This window comes from Stegostoma tigrinum, chromosome 2 (assembly GCF_030684315.1).
Source record: "Stegostoma tigrinum isolate sSteTig4 chromosome 2, sSteTig4.hap1, whole genome shotgun sequence".
Lineage (NCBI taxonomy): Eukaryota > Metazoa > Chordata > Chondrichthyes > Orectolobiformes > Stegostomatidae > Stegostoma > Stegostoma tigrinum.
The window spans coordinates 113,252,283-113,274,902 of NC_081355.1; the positions used below are offsets into that span (position 1 = coordinate 113,252,283).

General features: G+C 37.4%; 1 protein-coding gene across 5 annotated transcripts in view; it reads left to right on the forward strand.

Annotated features, from left to right (window-relative positions):
* LOC125462188 (protein DBF4 homolog A-like) overlaps positions 1 to 22,620 on the forward strand; it is a 42,535-nt gene that overhangs the window by 10,426 nt on the left and 9,489 nt on the right. For 2 of the 5 annotated variants that reach the window (XM_048551887.2, XM_048551878.2), the window contains exons 3-12: positions 6,161 to 6,339; positions 6,595 to 6,789; positions 8,364 to 8,408; positions 10,884 to 10,953; positions 11,571 to 11,641; positions 12,125 to 12,170; positions 14,086 to 14,131; positions 16,212 to 16,343; positions 20,135 to 20,270; positions 21,183 to 21,301. In XM_048551887.2, the coding sequence (XP_048407844.1) occupies positions 6,161 to 6,339; positions 6,595 to 6,789; positions 8,364 to 8,408; positions 10,884 to 10,953; positions 11,571 to 11,641; positions 12,125 to 12,170; positions 14,086 to 14,131; positions 16,212 to 16,343; positions 20,135 to 20,270; positions 21,183 to 21,301 (1,039 nt within the window). Of the gene's footprint in view, positions 1 to 6,160; positions 6,340 to 6,594; positions 6,790 to 8,363; positions 8,409 to 10,883; positions 10,954 to 11,570; positions 11,642 to 12,124; positions 12,171 to 14,085; positions 14,132 to 16,211; positions 16,344 to 20,134; positions 20,271 to 21,182; positions 21,302 to 22,620 lie in introns of those variants that run through there. The other 3 variants (XM_048551902.2, XM_048551912.2, XM_048551923.2) reach the window with 3 other exon arrangements.

Below are 22,620 nucleotides of genomic sequence, written 5' to 3' on the forward strand. Positions count from 1 at the left end.
TTCAGGTGCTGAAAGGTCTGTAGTTTTCTCAGATCAATAATCAGCATGCTATTAATTTTTCATCCCAGTTCCTATACACATAATTTTGTTGTTCTCTCCTTTTTATTTAATACAAGCTGCAGCTCAAATTCCAAAAGTTCAACTATCAGCATCAGCTCATAGATCCAAACAGAGAATGAGAAAAGTAAATAAAAACTGTGATAGTACTAACATCGTCTTCTCTTATGGAATATGTTACGTTAAAAGGTTTCCAATCCTCCAGAACTTTTCCAGAATCTAAGGATTTTTTTTAAAGATTACTGCCACTTAAACCCCTGTCTTTAGCTATTTCTTTTAAATCCTAATATTTAATTAGATTAGGCAAAGAATAGTGGGATACAGATTTTGTACAGGCAGGTGTGATTAGTTAAGAATGGCATCATCTTGACATATATATGGTCAAAAGGCCTATTCCTGTCCTGTACTGTTCTATTTATAATACAGGTATTTTTCCTATAACATGATAGTTGCGTTCTTGTGTGACCTCGCACTATAGAAAATTGCCATAGGAAATTGCTATCGAAAATCCTGATACATTACAGTAGAAAGTTTGCGTTATCCAAACAGCATCCACTATCCATCAATCATGTTACAGCCAATTCACATTAACAAAACACCTTATAAAGCAGAAATACCTGTATTTTAAGATGTAACACATCAGGCCCAGGGGACTTATTGACTTTTAGCCCCATTAGAGAGAAAGTACTAGTGAATGTTATTGCCTTTAACTGTGAAGATTGATTCAGAGTATTATTTAACTCGTCAGTCATTTCTTCATTCTCATTATTAATTCCCCAGTCTTGTTCTCTCAGATGCCTATGTTCACTTTGGCCTCTCTTTCATTTCTAAATACTGAAGGAAGCTCTGTCTATCTGTCCTGATATTGCTTACAGGTTTACCTTCAATGATTATTTTCTCCCTCTTCATTGGTTATCATTTGTTAGTTTTTAGAACTTGCCTAATCCTTTGACCTGCCACTAACCTTTGCCATATTTTTTTGATTTCAATTGATGCTGTCATTAACTTCCATTCTTGCCCTCTTCCTGGAATTCCTTTTTTTGTCATATGTAGCTCCATTGTGAGTTATGAACCATTTGCTTATGTCTTCCTTAACCATCTTTGCAGCTGAACTCCTTTGCCAGTCTAAACCAGCTAACTCTCCCTTCATTGCTAATAAACATCCTGTGTTTCTTATGTATTAGAACTAATTAACGTTGAAAAGTTTTTCTTATATGAAAACAAATCTGACTACGTACACAAGATTATGACGTCCTTCACAATGAGCATAAGGCATTTAATGAATGTTGAGGCAAGGTAACAAATTCTGACATTGGAAAATCTATTCCAGTGCCTGTCAGATTAGCATTTTAACTGTCTTTAATCTCTGACATGTTTACTTTTGAGTGAGTGTATGTTGCTTTGGAACCACAGCAAATGCTAATGGAAAAATTATTAAGTGTTCCACATTTTGCTTTACTGGATTCCCAGTAAATATGTCATTTCTGTCTTAGTTCTTTTGTTTTACCTTTTTGTACGTGCTAAACTAACCTATATTTCTTGATATTCTTATGAAATATGAATACTTAGACAGATTAAGAATAGACTGTTCACTCCTTCAATTCTGCTTTATTTAATTACACTATGGTTGATATACACCTCAAATTGTTTCTCCATGTCCCTTGATATGCTTACTTAAAAACACCTGTGTCCATTCTGAATACTCTAGTCTAGTTTCAGTAAGAACAGAGAAGATGGTAAAAGGGGGGGAGGCGTGGCATTGTTGGTCAAGGACAGTATTACAGTTGCAGAAAGGATGTTTGGGGACTCATCAATTGAGGTAGTATGGGCTGAGGTTAGAAACAGGAAAGGAGAGGTCACCCTGTTGGGAGTTTACTATAGGCATCCGAATAGTTCCAGAGATGTAGAGGAAAGGATAGCAAAGATGATTCTCGATAGGAGTGAGAGAGACAGGCTAGTTGTCATGGGGGACTTCAACTTGCCAAATATTGACTGGGAGCACTATAGTTCGAGTACTATAAATGGGTCAGTTTTTGTCCAGTGTGTGCAGGAGGGCTTCCTGACACAGTATGTAGATAGGCCAACAAGGGGCGAAGCCACATTAGATTTGTTACTGGGTAATGAGCCTGGCCAGGTGTTAGATTTGGAAGTAGGTGAGCACTTTGGTGATAGTGATCACAATTCTGTTATTGTTTACTTTAGTGATGGAAAGGGATAGGTGTATACCACTGGGCAAGAGTTATAGCTGGGGTAAAGGCAATTACGATGAGATTAGGCAAGATTTAGGGAGCATAGGATAGGGAAGGAAACTGCAGGGGATGGGCACATTAGAAATGTGGAGCCCGTTCAAGGAAAAGCTCCTGTGTGTCCTAGATAAGTATGTACCTGTCAGGCAGGGAGGAAGCTGTAGAGCGTGGGAGCCGTGGTTTACGAAGGAAGTGGAATCTCTGGTCAAGAGGAAGAAGAAGGCTTATGTTAGGATGAGATGTGAAGGCTCAGTTAGGGCGCTTGAGGGCTACGAGGTAGCCAGGAAAGACCTAAAGAGAGAGCTCAGAAGAAACAGGAGGAGACATGAGAAGTTGTTGGCGGATAGGATCAGGGTAAGCACTAAGGCTTTCTATAGGTATTTAGGGAATAAAAGAATGACGAAAGTAAGATTAGAGCCAATCAAAGATAATAGTGGGAAGTTGTGTGTGGAGTCAGAGGAGATAGGGGAAGCACTAAATGAATATTTTTTCACATTATGTCATTTTCTAGAGTGAAATGTTGTCAAGGAGAATACTGAGATACAGGCTACTAGACTAGGTGGGATTGAGGTTCACAAGGAAGAGGTATTAGAAATCCTACAGAGTGTGAAGATAGATAAGTCCCCTGGGCCGGATGGGATTTATCCTCGGATCCTCTGGGAAGCCAGGGAGGAGATTGCCAAGCTCTTGGTATTGATCTTTAACTCGCCATTGTCTACAGGAATAGTGCCAGACGACTGGAGGATAGGAAATGTGGTTCCCCTGTTCAAGAAGGGGAGTAGAGACAACCCTGGTAATTATAGACCAGTGAGCCTTACCTCAGTTGTTGGTAAAGTGTTGGAAAAGGTTATAAGAGAGAGCATTTATAATCATCTAGAAAAGAATAAATTGATTAGGGATAGTCAGCACGGTTTTGTGAAGGGAAGGTCATGCCTCACAAACCTTATTGAGTTCTTTGAGAAGGTGACCAAACAGGTCGATGAGAGTAAACCGGTTGATGTGTATATGGATGTCAGAAAGGTGTTCGATAAGGTTCCCCACAGTAGGCTATTGTACAAAATGCAGAGGAATGGGATTGTGGGAGATATAGCACTTTGGATTGGAAATTGGCTTGCTGAAAGAAGACAGAGGGTGGTAGGTGATGGGAAATGTTCATCCTGGAGACCAGTTACTAGTGGTGTACCGCAAGGGTCGGTGTTGGGTCCACTGCTGTTTGTCATCTTTATAAATGACCTGGATGAGGGCGTAGAAGGATGGGTTAGTAAATTTGCAGATGACACTAAGGTCGGTGGAGTTGTGGATAGTGACGAAGGATGCTGTAGGTTGCAGAGAGACATAGATAAGGTGCAGAGCTGGGCTAAGAGGTGGCAAATGGAGTTTAATGCAGACAGGTGTGAGGTGATGCACTTTGGTAGGAGTAACCAGAAGGCAAAGTACTGGGCTAATGGTAAGATTCTTGGTAGTGTAGATGAGCAGAGAGATCTTCAGATCCTTGAAAGTTGCCAACCAGGTTGACAGGGCTGTTAAGAAGGCATACAGTGTTTTAGCTTTTATTAATAGAGGGATCGGGTTCCGGAACCAAGAGGTTATGCTGCAGCTGTACAAAACTCTGGTGCGGCCGCACTTGGAGTATTGCGTACAGTTCTGGTCACCGCATTATAAGAATGATGTGGAAGCTTTGGAAAGGGTGCAGAGGAGATTTACTAGGATGTTGCCTGGTATGGAGGGAAGGTCTTATGAGGAAAGGCTAAGGGACTTGAGGCTGTTTTCATTAGAGAGAAGAAGATTGAGAGGTGACTTAATTGAAACATATAAAATAATCAGAGGGTTGGATAGCGAGAGCCTTTTTCCTCGGATGGTGACGGCAAGCATGAGGGGGCGTAGCTTTAAATTGAGGGGTGAAAGGTACAGGACAGATGTCAGAGGTAGTTTCTTTACTCAGAGAGTAGTAAGGGAATGGAACGCTTTGCCTGCAACGGTAGTAGATTCGCCAACTTTAAGTACATTTAAGTCATCATTGGACAAGCATATGGACGTACATGGAATAGTGTAGGTTAGATGGGCTTGAGATCGGTATGACAGGTCGGCACAACATCAAGGGCCAAAGGGCCTGTACTGTGCTGTAATGTTCTATGTACTATGTACTCTAGCTGTCATATAACTCACATCATGTAGCAAAAATTGCAAGTTTCTATTATCTTGTATGAAGATAAGCTTCCCAATTTCATCCTGGCTGGCTTAACTCTAATTTTGTTCTTTGGAACCAGACCCATTGAAAGCGGTTCTACTCTTTTAAGTAATTCAGTAGTGAAAACATTTGAATTAGGCCACCTCTCCTTGTACATCTCTCACTCCCTCTTTCCCTCTTTTTATGTGTCTACAGCATTTGATATGATTAACCATATTACGTTTCTGAAACACCACTCCACTATTGTTGGTTGGGTGGACTGTTGTCATATGGTTCCATTCTAATTTATCAAATTACTAATCAGGGAATTACTTGAAATGGATTCCCTTCCAGGTTCTGCGCCATTACCTCTTCAGAGGTCGATTGGTACTCTCTTCTTTCTCATCTGTATGCTGCTGTCAGTTATACCATTTGAGAAACACTGTTCACATGTATTCAGACAACACCCAGCTCTATATCACCATGATATCTCTTGACGTGTCTACCACCACTAAACTATTTGTTTGCTTATTGAAAACCCAACACTAAATAAGCAGGAGCTTTCTCTAATTAAATATTGGGAAGCCTGAAGCCATTGCTTTTGATCCCTGCTCCACACCCCAACAGTGTACCCCATCCTGTTTTTGACACCAGTCTGAGATCAAGCCAGATAGTTCGCATTTGGTTAAGAGATTTGACCCAGATCTTACATTTGTGCCATTGCTAAGACTGCCTGTTTCCACTATTGTAACTTCTCCCTGCCTCAGCTCAAAACTCACATCCATGCCTCTGTTACTTCTAAGTTCAGCTTTCTCAATGCACTCCTGGCTGGTCTCCCACATCCCACCTTCCATAAACTTGACATTATCCAAAACCTTGCTTCCTGTATCTTAACTTCACACAAGTCACATTTCTGTGTCACGTCTGTTTTTGCTGATGTGAAGTGAATCCTGGTCAAGAATAGTTTTTATTTTAAAATGCTCAGCTTTGTTTTCAAATCCATTCTTGACCTTTTTCTATTATGTCTTCGACCTTTACAGGCTTCAGATTTCTCATTCTTGCTCCAGTTTTTGTGGAATACTCCCCCAGCAGCTCACTGCCTGTCTACTTGCTTTCCCTCTTCAAGACACACCTTAAAACCTGCCTACTGGACCATGCTTTTAATCATCTCACCTAATATTGGTGGTTCAGTGTTATATTTTGTTTTATACTGCTCGTATGAACTCTTTCGGATGTTTCATTATGTTAAAACTGATAAATAGATGTAACATTTTGTTGTCTGAAGCAGAACTTTCCTGTTTTATTCTAACCCTCCTAAGGTAAACATGAACAATCCATAGTCTTTTTTGATTACTGTTTATTTCTGTCTGCTATCTCGCTATCATGTGATAAAATTTTATTCCTTCCCACCCTGTTTTCAAGTTATAATTTTCAACACAGTTAGTCAGAGAACAGACAAGTGAACAGTTCCTGAACCTTTATAAGTTGTACTTGGTGCAAGGGGCTGTGAATGCTAAGGAGCAGTTGTCTTCCATTTAAATCTTTGTTCATGTGTTAGCTGCCTTGTTTTGGTTGACACCATGAATGAAATCTTGGCATCAATCAACATTGTGTTACATTTCGATTTCAATTTAGTCATGCTATGTGAATTTTCTTCTAAAAATATTTCATTGTAGAATCTTTATTCTAGGATTAACAGTACATGGAAAATCTGGAAGAAGTAAAGGAACACTGAGGACGTTACCACGAGGAGCTAATAAAGCATCGGATATCAAATTGAAACCTTTTATAGGGAAGGTTTTTTACCTTGATCTGCCTTCAAATAAAAATACTGAAAGCTTAGAGAAGGATCTACAGGATCTAGGAGGGGTATGTTCACAATTATAAAAATGACTCTTAATTTTTTTTATTTAAACTTAGGAAGTTGATTTCCCAGTTATGAACTATTCCTTACTGTTATTATAGACAAATGCCTATTAGTAAGTTGCTATTGTCAAAAATTAATTCGGAACAAATGCTGATTCTACAATAATTTATAGTGAGCTGAGAATTGGATTGTCATCTGTACATGTTTAAAAACTCTTGTCTAATCAGTTTTTCTCTTCTGTTTTAATTTAAATACAGACAATTGAAAAATTTCTCAGCAAAGATATTAATTACATAATTTCTAATAGAAATGAGGCTAAGTTTGTCCAGGCTGCTGGGAAAAACTCTCCCATACCAAGCCCAGATTCTGTTCAGAACACTGGTAACACATCACCCCATTTGAGCAGTCGGAGAGAAAGCCATGAAGGAAGCCCACATCGAACTTCGGAGATGGTATGTTTCAGGTTGTGTACCCAAGTAAATTCTGCTAAAGTTTGCTAAACTTGATACTGAAAACTCAAAAAAGTTTCCTGAAAATAACGTATTAATTTGAACATTTTAGAGCACTAATATGTTAGAATGTAGTTGCAATTTAATTTATTTGTGGTTAATCAAATGATGAATGTCCTCATCTTTGAACAATAACATAAACATCAAAACTTGGAGAGGTTAGGATGTAATGTTCCAATTAATGAAAAGGGAGAACAAAGCAAAACTTAGCCATGGCCTTGATTTTACAGTGACTGAATGAAGGGTACCATCAATTGTTTAATTTTTAAGTGCCCAGAGGCTGCTTCTTGTATTAGAACATATAGTAATTAGAAATTAATTTCAGTTTGTATTACAACACTTTCTTTAACCAACAGTGTTGAAAAGTTCTTAATGATGGCCCAGGATTTGAAATAGAGAGTATATTTTAGAGTAGTTAATTCAGTAGTAAATGGTATACAGATAGTGAAATAAAAAGAGAGAGAGAAACATGGAATTAAGAAAGGGAATAAGAGAAGATGAATTTGTTTTTAAATTACATTTTATTATTTATACAATCTTGAATGACAGATTTAAGGAATGATGCACTATGTTTCTAAAAGTTAATTTAAGCTGGAGAGGTTCTTTAGCAGTAATTGGGACATTACAACATTTCAAGAGCAACCTACTTGAGAATTTCTTTTGAAACTTCGCATACCTATCACATCAGAATTGCAACCTGATACCCTCCCATATATTTTAATTGTATCCTTTAATGCAATATTACAGTAGAGCTTCTGGACTAGCTTGGAAAGCTGGATAACAGTGAAGTGATTGCTGCACTTAACTGTGCATTTGTGGTCCTCTGTGGTTGTTTTCTCGTTTTTTAAAGTAACATTGATCACTAATTTTAGAGATGAATCCAGGCAAACATATTTTGAAAATATATGCCACCTTTTAGGAGGAAATGATTGATTAGGTTGTCTCAGTTGAAGTTCTTTATTCTAAAGTCAATGTGTAAACTCTGTAGTTTTATCTTCTGTCTGCTTTAGTTAGCACTAATTATGAGGATATATGCCTATTCCAGGCAGTGTCATCGTAAACAAATAGTGTGTGATTTTTATTGGCCTCAAAACTGCTGCAGCATATTCTTTCCTGCCACACTCAAGGAATGCAAATTGTGTTACCTTTACACGATCTTTGAAACTTACTTCATGTTTGTAGATCTCCTCAAAATGCTTATCTCACTGCTTTTGATGACATCATGATTACTTGTTGTTTGCTCCTTTATTTCTTCGTCTGTTTTTCTTTACCCCAACCAATGAAAATTGCATAGGGACATCTTCTGGATCAATGGAATTACATATTCACAAGCTGTTTCTGTTTTGATGCAGAAGTATTGTTGAATTTGTCAATGTACTGAAACCAAATATGGCCAAGTTCAAATGACAAACTAAATTAACTTTTAATCCATTTGAAACTTATGATTCAGTGAGAAATATCATCAAAATGCAAATTCTGCTTGCAAAAATGTTGATTTAATAATTTTCAATTGACAGATAAGCAGAGGAAAAAGTTTTGTCAAGAAGGTTATCAAGGAACAGGTAAGTTATTAATAGAAAACACATTGAAAAGCAACAACCTCCCTAATTTTGTTTTAATGCCCGAAGTGATCTATTTTGAAACTAAGTTGTAAAACAAGTACTGAGCTCTGATTTCTTCTTTTCTGCCACTGAGTATTTGTATTTGTGCATCACTTGAACATTATACATTATCTGGATCCGTCTGTGTTCACTTGAAGCAACCTTCCGATAGACATGTGCTAGAATCAGCTAATGAAAAGTTATGAGTGTGCCAGCTGGGGAGGGTCTCCTTGGGCATACCATCAAGTTTGAATATTGCTGTATGAGTTTTTCCATTTATGGTATGTAATTAACACACTACATGAACCCGCTGTAAGCTAGTGAAAATGTGATATTGATGGATTGAAGTCAGTAACACATCAACGAGAGGAAAAGGAAATATAGAATTAATTAAAACGTTTTCAAAGGGTTTTTGCATAGTTTTACAGATAAATATTTATTCAAAACAAGTGGTGATTGCTTCCCCTGTACAGTGAGAATCGGATCTACAGACACAAGAAAGAGAGGTTTCTGCGTACTTCTGTGGTACAAGGAAAGACGTGTTGGATGTATGGGTGGGATGAGAAGCAATGATTATAATATGTGTTGTTGTGATAGGGTGAAGACTTCACTTTATTGGGGAATATGGAGAGTTTGAATGTTACTATCTTAATTAATATTCAACAATTTTTTAAGATATATATTTATTCATGAGATGTGGGTTTTACTGGCAAAGTGGCAATTGTTCCTCATCTGCAAATTCCCATGTAAATGTAGTAGTAATGGGGACTGTATTAGAAGATAGTTTTTGAGGCATTATTCTAGTCCTTGCCTTCATTTCACATAAACAGCAAGGTCCTGTTGAGTTGTTAGCATGGACTTCATCTTGGCATTGCATATACTAATTTTTAGTTGAATATTGCAAATACTAAGGTCACTGGGGATTTGATACAAATGGATTAGACCAGTCTTGATGGCAAAAGAAGGTGTAACAAATGGAAATGTTTACTCCATGTGTCAAACCATTCCATCGATTTGAAATTCCATTGATTTGTATTCGTATTTCATGCATATCATACAAGATGCTATAATTACATGATTCATTGATACACATTCAGACCCATTTGTCTTTGGCTATTCTCATTCCTAACCATATTAAATCATTACTCCAACTACTTCTCTTCCCCCTCTTTTCTACATTCTCTCTACTTTCCACTCACTGCCCTCATACTGCTTTCTTCTTTGCTATGTTATGGACCAGACCAAACCTCCTCAAAATATATTAAGATAGCATAAACCCTAACATTTTCTTGTTTTAAAGGCAAGTACTAGGCGTGCGTTCCAGATGCGATTTGATTAGTCAAACTGCCAGTCTTGAAGTAAAATGCACTTTATTCATACACTATAGTTAAAATACAATAAAATAAGAAATTTGAATAACTTAATTTTGTTGGAAAACTTAACAATACTAGATTATTTAACTAATAAACAATAACTCTTCCAATATAGTAACATCCCATAAACACACCTTTGGCATTGGAAAATTCAGTAAACAGATTGTCTCACATGCAATTCTGTAGTCCAAGAGGAAATAACATAAAGAGAAAACTGAGAGAGAATCATAGAGTTGTACAGTATAGAAGCAGACCCTTTTGGTCCACCTCCTCCATGCTGGCCAGATATCCTAAATTAATCTAGGCCCATTTGTCCGCATTTGGCCTGTATCCACCTAAACTCCTATTTGTCTACCCATCCAATTGCCTTTTAAACTTTGTAATTATACAACCCCCACCACTTCCTCTAAAAGATATAGCAGGGAGAAATGTACTGCAGCTTCCAGACCCAGCTTCAAGACCCTTGCAACCTCTACTTATAGCTAAAGCTAAAAATCCTGATGCTGTGGGAGTTGACCCCACTTGTTCAGACTGCTTTTATTGTTCCACCTTTTAAACAGGAACAGCCTGTTTGCTTTATTGGCTTTGGAGCAAACTGCCCAGCACCTTTGTCACAACCTTTCTTCCTTTAAAAAAAGGACAAAATGCTCCTCTTAAATCCATAGTGTCAATGCAGCTGCCATTGTGACATGTGGGAGAACCGTACAACAAATAATTAAGATCAAAACAAAAATTGCTTATGGATAATCTAAATATTTGTATTTTAAATAGTTCTGGTCATTTTCATTGTATTTGAAATGAATGGTGATGTTTTTTAGAGGTACTTTTTGTCTTTGTTAAGTGATTCTAATTTATACTGAACGGTATTATTGTTGGACATATCTCGTCGATTTTGAGACATTGTTTCAACAATATATGGAGTCTTATTTAATAAATATTTAAAAATAAATGTTCACTGTATTCATTTTTATTGTTCTGTTTTAGGGAGTATTTGTGATAAAGTTTTACACTTTTTGTTGCTTCTAAATCCATACGTTTTCCTTTCTCCTGATCCTCAACACAGGATTTTGTTCCTGGAAACAACATCCTTTTGAATGCCCTGGCATGGGGAGTGCGAATACTTTATATAGATGGTATCCTTTTATTACATTTTTTGCAGTGATAGTTGATATGAGTTAAAATGTAAATTCAATTATTGTTTAAAAAATGAGAACTGCCTGGATAAAACATACTTTCCTGGTGACTTTATCCCCACCAGCAAGAATTTTAAATGTTCAATTCAGTTATTCATTCAGCGTTTAACATTCTAACAGCATTTTATTTTACTGATGTCATTTATGAATGCTAAAGGTTTGAATGAAATGTATAATAGTTGCATTTCCAAACCAATTCTTGGCATTATTGTGTTTCTGAATGCCTATCCTCCTTTAATTCTTGCCAGAAAAAAAAAGCATATTATTTTACTGAGACTATATAGTTTGCACCACAGATTGGGTCTTTCTGACAGTCATATAAATTAGACTTCTGTTATTCACTACAAAACCAAGTATGTGGAGTGTGCTACAAATAGGAACATACAGTAAGTCTGTTGCATCATGTCAGTTTTCTGAGTCCATGAAATTTAAAAAATGCATTCGATGAAACCTGATGTTATACAGTGAGGCCTAAATCTTTAATTTTTCCATAATCACTTGCCAGTTTTGCTATTTGAGTTTATTTTTGATTTTATATGACCTTAACATTGCCTTAGATGTGAAAACCTATATTTCAAGAAAGAAGGAGTCATTTGGAACCACAAATTCTATTGCTACAATCAATGGGGTAAGAAAGCAACAATACTTTGCACCTGTAGTTGGTTAACCTTGGTTAGACCACATTTTGTGAAAATTTCGGATTTCTAGTGTTTATAGTATTTTGCTTTTATTAGAAAAATTTCTGTTTTGTTTTCTCAGTTGATAATAGCGTGAAAGGCGTGAGAAGATTATGACAAAGTAATGCTAAAATTGCACTGTCAAACCGAAGCTGCAAATACAGGCATCTCTACCTTATTTACACATAGATATATTTACAAGTGAATTTAAAGAGTTTGAAAGGACTGTTTCCAACTTTTTTTTTCAACTGCCGAAATTTAGTATTAGAAGTTTGAGATAGTTTGAACTGCATGTTTCTTTTAGTTTTGCAACCAGTTTAACAGGCAAGCCACGTATATAGAACAATGTACAAGTTGGATTTGGACAATACATGAACTGCTCCTTTGTTTTGCATTGAAGAGCAAAATTTATCAAATGTTTTGTTTTTGTTTAGGAGAAGTCCAATCAAACTGCCCAATCTAATAGCCATAGAACAAAAGGTATGTATTTTACTTTAAATATGTCCTGCATAGGCTAGATACAGAATCCTTTATCAGGATAGGAGAAAGGAACAATGGGCATTGTTGAAAAAGCAGTTTAGTTCACAATTGTGAGGACTGAAAAGGTTGTATATAGCTCACTAGGCTCTTTTGACAGCATCTTCCAAATCTATGACTCTACCACCCAGAAGGATGAGGGCAACAGATACAAGGGAGTGCTGCCACCTTCATGTTTCCCTTCAAGCCAGACTCCATCCTGACTTGGAACTATATTACTTTTTCTTCACTGTGACTGTTCCAAACAGTATTGTGAATATAAAGCAGCTCAAGAAGGTGGCTCATTACGACCTCAAAGCAGTTAGAGATGGACAGAAAACGCTGCCCTAGTTAGTGACATCCACATCCTGTGAAAAGAATAAATTGTTTTTAAAAAGCAGGAGGGAAACATTGGGATATTCGGTTAGAAAAGAGTGCTCAAGCCAATGTTGTGGAAGCATTTGAAAATGGATTAGGAACTTGAAGACATCAGGGTACGATTAAAATTTTCCCGAAAAAATGTATGGAAAAACCTCCAGCCAAGGACTTACGGAATGTAAAAAAAAGTTATGAAAAATCCCAGTTTCCACCTACACATCCCTTCCTCATAATAGCAGGCATCTGTCTCCACTTAGTGCACCTTGTGAATGATCTTGCTTGGTAACTTGACATTAATACTATATTTTAAGAAAAGTTTAAAATGAATTCCATTCATTCACAGTTTTCACAGAATAATAGATATGCTATGAAATGCAATCCCAAAAAGGCCTCCTAATGAGAACTATTTTTGTTGTTTGCCGTCTCTGTTAGTCAATGACTTTCCATTGCATACCACTCCTTTGTATAATATATTATGCCCTCCAACATCAAAGTGCTTTGGGAGAACTAGTCAAAAATTAAAAGCTGACATTGATTACCTTCCTGTGATGCTGCTTGGCTTGCTGTGTTATCCAGCTCTACACCTTGTTATCTCGGATTCTCCAGCATCTGCAGTTCCTACTATCTCTGATACAATTGACTACCTATCCTTTGTTATATTGACACCACTCCTGTACAACACAAATATCTGTCACGAGTTCAGTGGCTGAGATTGTGAATAAACTTTACTATGCTAGTATTGATCTCTCTGTTACGTATTCCACTTAATTATTTTAGGTTCTTCCTCTTTAATTTTGTTGAACTCTGTTTTGTTACCAGGTGGTGCACTGACTTATCCTTGTGCTTCTTTTGCATTGAATCCAACCATGACATTGTCCATTATAGTCAATCTTCCCTGTCAGTTAACTGCGCAGTTTTCATTTTCTAATGCTAACTGTTAATCAATGTAATCCCTGTAATAGAAACTAATTTGGGAATTTGACCAGTATATGATCTGAAGGGCATTTCACCGCAGTTATCATCTTTTTTTCACACTACTTTGGTATGAATAAAGTTATCCATGATTAGATGGTATGCCATTTTTTTAAAGCAGTTTCTTATCTGATTTATCAGGAGCAGCACTTTAGAGTGTCTACTGGTATTTTTAGGTAGTTTGATACCCTGGTGATTAAGTATCCCATTTCAAATGGATTTTAATATGTTAATTCCTTTGCAAATTGAATTTCATTGTATATAGATTTTTTTAACTTGTGGAAATTATCAATTTAAATTGATGTTTGAGACAATTGTTAACATGTTCAGGGGTAAGAAAATAATTTGTTGTGTCAGAAGCAATTATTTGTTTTATAAGGATGTTGTGCAGAGACAGCATAGAAAAACATGATATCAAAGTAAATAGAAATCATTCATTTTGCTTACGAATATTAAAATTTCAGATACTTTGAATATAATGTTTGTGGGTTTGTAATGCTCATCTGATATGTTTATTGATTTTAAAAAGCAGGAAAACTGAGGAAACCTTTCATCAAAGTTGAAGCAATGAGCCGGTAAGCTAATTGTATCTAAATTAAGGAACAAAAAACAAAGTTGCTGGAAAAGCTCAGGGGGTCTGACGGCGTCTGTGAAGGAAAAAACAGAGTTAATGTTCTGAGTCCAGAGACCCTTCGTCAGAACTTCTGTTTTTGTTCCTGATTTACAGCATCCACAATTCTTTTGTTTTGTATCTAAATTAAAATATGTTCCTAATTCAAATGCTCTTCTCAACAGCTGATTGACATAGCATTTGTAGTTTGAAACGTGTGTTTCAATTTAGTGAAAAGGTTTCAATTCACCCAGTAAATTTTAAGAGAATTACTGTTTGTAAATTCTGACAAATAGTTCTGCACATATCTTTCACCTTTCCAATTTTGTTTTTGCAGTATTAACACCGAGGTAACCACATTTTTGATTTACCACCCATTCAGAGTGGATGCCAGAAAACACAAATTTTGGCTTTAAAAAAATGTTACTGATTTTTGATTTAGACAGATTTTATAGTATTGTTGGAAAGACAATGAAGTATAGATGCTGTTGTAATTTGAAAGTTCTGGCAACAAACTTGTGCACAGCAAACTCCCAGAAACAGCAGTGTGAAAATGACCAAATAATCTGTTTTTGCGTCTTTGATTGAAGGATAAATATTGTCCGGAGCACCAAGAATTATTCCCCTGCTCTTTGAAATATTGCCACAGGATCTTGCCGAACTGAGGAAACAGATGGGGATCATCCTTCTGATAAGACGTTAAACTATGACAGTGAGGTGCTCCCCAGTGTCACCTAGATCTTGTCTTTGGGATAGTCTTTGAGTCTGTAACTTTCTGACTCGGAAACAGGAGTGCTACGCATTGAGGCACTTCATATTTGAAACATTAAGCTTTAAAACACTGTTTGCATTCTTATTTCTGGTCAGCTCCTCCGCTGAGTAGTGTTGAGCACCTGTGTCAAACTTTGTCAGGTACAATTTTTTTTTTTGCAGAGCCTAGTCCAAGGCTTGAGTTGCCATTGACAGTATTCTGGTGGCAGAGAATGTGATAAGTTGTAGATTTAACATTACTCTGATAATAATAATGAAGACTTGTGTTCCAGACCTTGCAGTGCCCCTAGTTGAGCTGTTCTCATATAACCACAATATGGGCATCAACCTGACAATGTGGAAAATTGCCCAGGTATGTCCTGTATGCAAAAAAGCAGGATAAATCCAACCCGGCCAATTACTGGTCCCCCACTCTACGATCGATCATTAGTAAAGTGTTGGTAGGTATCATCATGATGCTAGCAAAAAGCACTTGCTTAGCAACAACCTGCTGATACTTAGTTTAGAATCTGCCAGGGTCACTCAGCTCCTGATCTCATTACAGCCTTTGTTCAGACATGGACAAAGAAGCTGAATTCTTGAGGGAAGGTAAGAGTGACATCAAGGCTGCATTTGACCAGAGTATGGTATCAAAGGACCCTTACCGAAACTAGAGTCAACAAAATCAGGGAAACTGCTGGTGCAGTCATACCTAGCTCAAAAACATATGGCTGTGGTAGTTTGAGGTCAGGCATTTCAACTCCAGAATGTCACTGCAGGAGTTGCCAAGGTGATGTTTTCGACTCAACCATGTTCAGCTGCTTCATCAGTGCCCTTCTCTTCATCGTCTGGTCAGAAGTGGGGATGTTTGCTGATGACTGCTTAACGTTCAACAGAGTCACAACACCTCTGATATTGAAGAAGTCCATGTCCAAATGCAGCAAGAGCTGGACGATATTCAGGTTTGGGTTGACAAGTAGCAAGTATTATTTGTGCCACAAATGTGTCAAGCAATGACCATCTCCAACAAAAGTGAATCTAACTATAAGCCCTAAATTATAAGTCTAATCATAAGTTTCAGCACAATATTTTCCCCTCCAGTTTCCCTGTATTTTGGAGGTCTGATTAGTGGCAGGTAAGTCGAGTCTGACCATTAGTCTTTGGGCAGTCTGCGCTCAGTCTACTTGCTGTTTGTGTTAAAAGGGATTTTAAAGCTCCTTGAACTATGATCAGCTGCTAATTGTTAAGATTATAAACATACTTATTTCTTAAATATTAAAAATTGTTTTATTCAGCCATTACAGACCATTGTATATACAGTTAGATTGCTACCCAGAGATCAACTACCTTGGTCCAAATCCCTGGAGTCCTTTTGATATGGACAAGAAAAGCAAGACCAATGATAAGCAAAACAAAGGAAAGGCTAGGTAATTCAACTTCTTGTTTTCAATTAATTGAATGCAAAAACACAGTAACATAGCATTTTAGCTTGCTTATTAACATATAATCAAGAATGTCTGTTGGTTATTATGATTTTGTTTGTTTTCTACCTGTGCATCAATAATCTGCTGCTTATGCGTGCTTGAATTAGGAGACTCTGGTTAATAGTAAGCCCAGAAGTAAGACAACCCATATATTTCGGCTTAATGATATATTACATGTCACAAATTGGAAAGATGAATAAAAATATTCTTTCAGATTGTTGGTTAAGCTGGAAATGACAGCATAGCTTTTACTGAATGTTGAATAAATAAGTAAACATTTATGGAACCCCAGTAGTTGGTTTATAATTATTGTCAATTTAACTGAACTGAAATTTGGAAAACAAAAATGATTCTGTTGCTCTGACTCAGGTGATTTGTCACTTTCTGACCTCCTTTGTTGGTGTTTGAATGATTGGTGAGCTGAATGAAGTGTGGCAAAGTAGTGTGATGGCTGCATAGCAATATTGTCATTGGCCTAAATGTGACTTTGTTTCACAGCAATGTAGTTGATTATTAGCCTAGGAATAGCCTAGCCAGCGACATTTTTGAATGCGGGAACAAACTGGAGCACCTGGAGGAAACCCACGCAGGCATGGGGAGAATGTACAACTCCACATAGACAGTTGCCCGAGGGTAAAATCAAATACAGGCCCCTGGTGCTGTAAGGCAGCAGTGCTAACCACTGAGCCACCATGCTGCCCCATTTAGAATGGAGGTGATAAATTTCTTTACCCAGAGAATGGTAAACAGTTGGAATTCTCCACCACAGAAAGCAGTTGAAGCTTGTTTTCAAGAAGGAAATATATAGTTCTTAGTGCAAAAGCGATCAAAGGATATGAGTGGCATGGTGGCACAATGGTTGGCCCCATTGCCTCACAACACCAGAGACCCAGGTCGATTCTAACCTTGGGCTACTGCCTCTGGAGTTTGCACCTTCTCCCTGTGTCTGTCTGTATTTCCACCGGATGCTCTGATTTTCACCCACTGTCTAAACTTGTACAGGTTAGGTGAATTAGCTGTGTTCAATTTCCCTATGGTGTGCAGGCTATGTAGGTTAGCCATGGCAAATGTTGAGTTACAGGGATGGGGTGGGTCTGCTGTCTGGAGGATCTATGCATTCCTGATGGTCTGAATAGCCTTTATCTACACTGGGGATTTTATGCTTCTGTCAAAGAAGGGACAGGGTACTGAGTTGGATGATTAGCCATTATCATATTGAATGGCAGAGCAGGCTTGAAGGGCTTAATAGCCTACTCTTATTTTCTCTGCTGCTATCCCTTTGTTTTTAATGCACAAAGAGTACTATAGGGGGTTGTTCTGGTATTGGCTTATGTTCAGGTCATGGTGACGGCTTTGTAGAATCTTAAAAAAATGCAGTGCATTCATGGTGTTGCAATAATTCGAGCGTGGAGGGCACATCCATCTGAACTGATTCGTCCTCAGGCAGAGATTCTTATAGACCTCGGCTCCAAAACCATGTGCGGGAGTCTTGGACCCACGGTCTGAAATAGCTTGCAGAAATTGCTAGATAACAAGGTGTGGAGCTAGATGAACACAACAGGCCAAGCAGCATAGAAGCAGGAAAGGTGAAATTTTGGGCCTAGACCCTTCATCAGAAAAGTCAGCTTTCCTTCTCATATGCTTGGCCTGCTGTGTTCATCCAGCTTCACACCTTGTTATCTCAGATTCTCCAGCATCTGTAGTTCCTATTATCTCTATTACAGAAATTCCTTATGTGCCAATCCACTGCATATAGATGGCTTTGTTTTCCTACATGGGCTGCAACTGCATACCTTTCACTTCCTTGCCCTCATCAGCTGTCTGGATATGCTGTAAAGTTCCATCCCACTGTGTGGAGGTAGAGCCATCAGTGGAAAGCTGTCAGTGCCGGAGGCCTCCCATTTCTCACTGGGGATTTGCCATTGAGTGTTTTGTTCGTCAGGCACTGTGTAATCAAATATTAAGTTGGGTCATGGACTCCCAGCCACTTGTAATTTTCGTGGCAATGAGGAGACATATTTTTGATTTATAGTTTAGGATGTGGACACCACTGGTGAGGCCCAGGCTAGCATTTGTGGCCCATCTCAAGCACTGTTGAATTTAGTAGTTTCAGGAGATAGTTTGGAGTTGACCACATTGCTGTGGATTGAGAGTAACTTACAGGCCATCATATTTCCTCCTCGAAGAAATGTTAGTGAACCAGATGGGACTTGCTTTTCGTAACAATCCATGATTGTTTCATGATCACTATTATTGAAACTAGTTTTCAATGTGAGATTTATAAATTCATTTAAATTGTACCATTTGAGCCCATATTCCCAGAGCACTAATGTGGGCTTCCAGATTACTTCAGTGAAGTTGCCATTGCCACCTTTTTCCCATGTTTATTTAGGCCATGCAGTAGAGTAACCCCATTCTCAAGGAGCAGCTGCTTTTTCATTCACCTTCAGCTCCACTGTCCTGATTTTTGACTGCATGATGCTACAGGAGTGGGCAGGGTAGAGGATCTTTTTGTTTGTCCACACCTGGGCCTGGCTTAGGGGGCCATTAACAGGCCCAGGTAGTGGGTAGTTGAGATAGAGGTGGCTGGTTCAAACTATTTCTTAGATATCTCTGTAAGTGGGTATTCTTGGAGAGGGATGCCCCCTTATACACATGAGCCCTTCCAAAATCAGCCTGTTGGCTGTGTAGGTGATATAATGTATCATATCCAAGCAAAATTATATTTCATTTTAATTTGTTTCTTTCAAAATGTTTTATAGATACAGTGCCCCTTTTAAGGATTAGTTCATTTGTTAATTGGTTTATTTGGCCTTGCTCAAAAGAGTACAAAGTGACACTCCATTTGATCTCAATGGAGTACAAAGAGGCATCGTTTTGACACTGGCAGGAAGTTATACAATTAAAAGCTATTGTGATGTTTCATGGGGTGGGTATGAGACATTTAACAATAACTTTTGGTTAGATCCGAATGTTACATAGATGACCATGAATAGGGCTGTACCATCTCAGCTGTGACTCACTTTTCATTTGATTCTAAAGTCAAAGCAAATTTTGCCTTACAAATTGTAGCTGTCATTAACAGTAACAGCTTAAGAGTCAGACTCCTGCATTTATAGAAATCATTGCTATTTTGTATGCCAAGTGATTAGTACTTCATGCACTAAACTGGCCAGTTATGAGTGTTATTATCACAAAGGATTCTTTTGAGATCTTGGAGTTTCTGTCATAATTTTCAAGATTATGGGCCATGTGCAGTAAAGCTGGACTAGTATATGTAGCAGTATATTTTCGAGTTCAGACTCGATAGGCAGAAGGGCCTCTTCACTTCTGTACGATGCTATGATTCTGACATGCGCTGGATACTGTACTGGTGACAAGATGTTGTCACAGAAAGACATAAGATCTGCTTATAGGAGATGAAATAGAACCTAAGAGAACATTTTTCTTGCAAACACCACAAGATGTGACACCTAACAGTATATAACTAACCAAATTTAAGAAAACGGTGCTCAATTAGATAGATGTCAGGAAGTGTTTTTGAGGCTAATCTTTTGAAGTGACTTAACCAGACAACTTTGTATGATTTCTGTAACTTGAAATGTTTGGAAATATCCATTATTTAACTAACTGCCAGAGGATATCAAAAGTATAAAAATAATGTTTTTAAAAAATTATTATTTGAAAATAAACACAAACTGTCGTATTTGCTTTTCTATTTGTCTCTTTGGAAGCAGAAGTAAATGTCACAAAATAGCATGCAATGAAAAGAACTGCAAAATGGACACAAAAATCACAGAAACTTTGAAAGAGAAGAAGAAGAAGGGTTACTGTGAATGCTGCATGATGAAGTATGAAGATTTAAAAATTGTAAGTTTTAACTTCAAACTATTTTCATTATTTTCACATACGTTGCACTATGTAGAAGTGTTATAATAGCTTCGGATCAAATTAAATTAATTAGATCATATTAAATAATTCTGGTTAACTCCTTCCGAAAAAGAAAAGTGAGCACTTTAAAAGTCAAATGAATGTGGGTAGAAACTGACAGCCATCGTCTTTAGAAGTGTCAAAAGTAGAGATATAAAAGCTAGAACTGCTGCAATGGTTACAGATACCATATTGGCAAAATCCCTCATGACTTTTTGGGTTATTTGATACATAAAATCACCAAGCACCTGCTTAAAACCAGTCATCAGTTTATGTGAAATATGACCACTGGAGGGAACCAGAAAACCTAAAGTAGCTCAAATTTAATCTTTGAATATACATTGTGCTAACGTTATAATATTAAGATGTCATGGAGCCAAAGGCAGGGAGCCATCATTGTTGTAGCAAAGAAATAAAACATTTGTCTAGAGTGAATGTGAGTGGCAGAATAATGAACAGCACTGTCTGAAAGCAAAATCATAAAAAATCAATCCAACTCATGGCAAAAAAATAGGAGATAGAGTTTCTGGTCTGGATTTGTTAAATTCATGAACAAATGTTAACAGGACAACAAACTGTTCCTTGAGCTTGTGGTGAGGTTCAATCGAACAGTGCAGCACATAAAGAACATTTTTTATCACTTAATTTCTCCTGCCCTTGGCTAGATGTTTACATTTTTTCTTTCTCCCCATTTCTACTTGTGCATAAAGCACATCACATTTTCTTTCCAACTGTTACTGTCTCCACAGATGAGAGTTGCTGAGCATTTCTAACTTCCGCGTGTTTTTATTTCATATTGCCAGGGTCTGCATCAGCTCACTTTCAGCTTAATTTTTCTGTATTTCTTTACAGCATCTGAAAAGTGAACGTCATAAGAAATTTTCAGAGAGCACAGAATTTAATGTTGTGGATAATATAATTTCACAGTTCAATTGTGATTTTATAGAACTCCAGAAAGATAAGGTGAAAAGGTAAAAACATTTTTTCTCCATTGCATTAATTGAAAGATGATATAAACTTCAATTATATTGTTAAAAGTAGTTTTCATTCTGGTCACACCTATCTCATTTTCAGGTGCATCTTTTCTTTGTATAAAGGAATCTCTAGGAACTGCACTACCTTCCAAAGTCGTAGCATGGTTACAGCATAAAAGGAAGCCATTTGATCAGTCATATTCGTCCCACACCGCTACAAGCGTTCTCATTTGAAAGTCACAGTTGAGTCATCCTCCCTCACCATTTCTAGTTGTGACCACTTGTCATGTTGCCTCAGATTCTTTGGGCCATTAAAAAAAATGACATAATTCCCCAAGGATCACTGTATATCTGTCTACACTCAGCAGAAGTGTTTTTCCTTTTTCATTCCATTACAGTCCGCCTTCTATTTCTTGTGACATTTTAGTATATCAAATATGTCATAATTGATCATCTTTGGAGCTATAACAAAATACTTTAACTTTTTTTTAAATTAAAGGCATTCTAGTTACTTTAATTTATTAAACTTAATTTTAAATTATGGCTCTGGTAACACACTCTCCATCATAATATAACATGGTAACCTCAGGAACCTCTTACGCAGCCTTTTCATTGGACTGTCTTTGTGGTTGCATTTTCACTTGTCCCAGTAAAACAGAATTGCCACCAGCCATGAGTTATCCTCCAACTGAGTGGCCTTAGCTTTACTGATTATGGTGTTCTTCCCTCGAATGCCAGTAAAGGAATGAATGCTGAGCCACCTGAGTCTGATCAAAGAAAAATCAGGAGTCTTGATGGTAAATAGACACTAAAATAATTGAAAGTGACATTCAGGAGTGCAGTTGAAGAGCTATGCAGAAGAGATGCTTGATGTATATGATTGAGAAAGTTGACAAGACTCATGTTCTGGCTGTTGCCAAAACATTTCATGCTTGCTGTTGAAACCCCTTGACTGGACATTCTTCCAACTAAAACAGAATGTGCACATTCTTTGCATCCTATTCAGTCCACACCTGAGATTTAAGCTTTTATACTGCCCTGGTACTAATACTAATTTTGATACCATTGCATCCTTTATGCACACCTTTGTTACCCCCTGTTTTGTGCTTTGCTGTAACTTGCTTCAAAAATTTGTTCTCTATATGTAGGTGTTACTGAACGCAGACTTCATTTTTGTGGATTCTAATTGCCAAGATGAGGTGATGCTGAGCTGCTGCCTTCAGCTGCTGCAATGATTTGATACAACTGAGTAGATTAGCAAACCATTTCACAAGGCAACTAAGTATCACCTATGTAGATGTTAGTCTGGTCCGTTA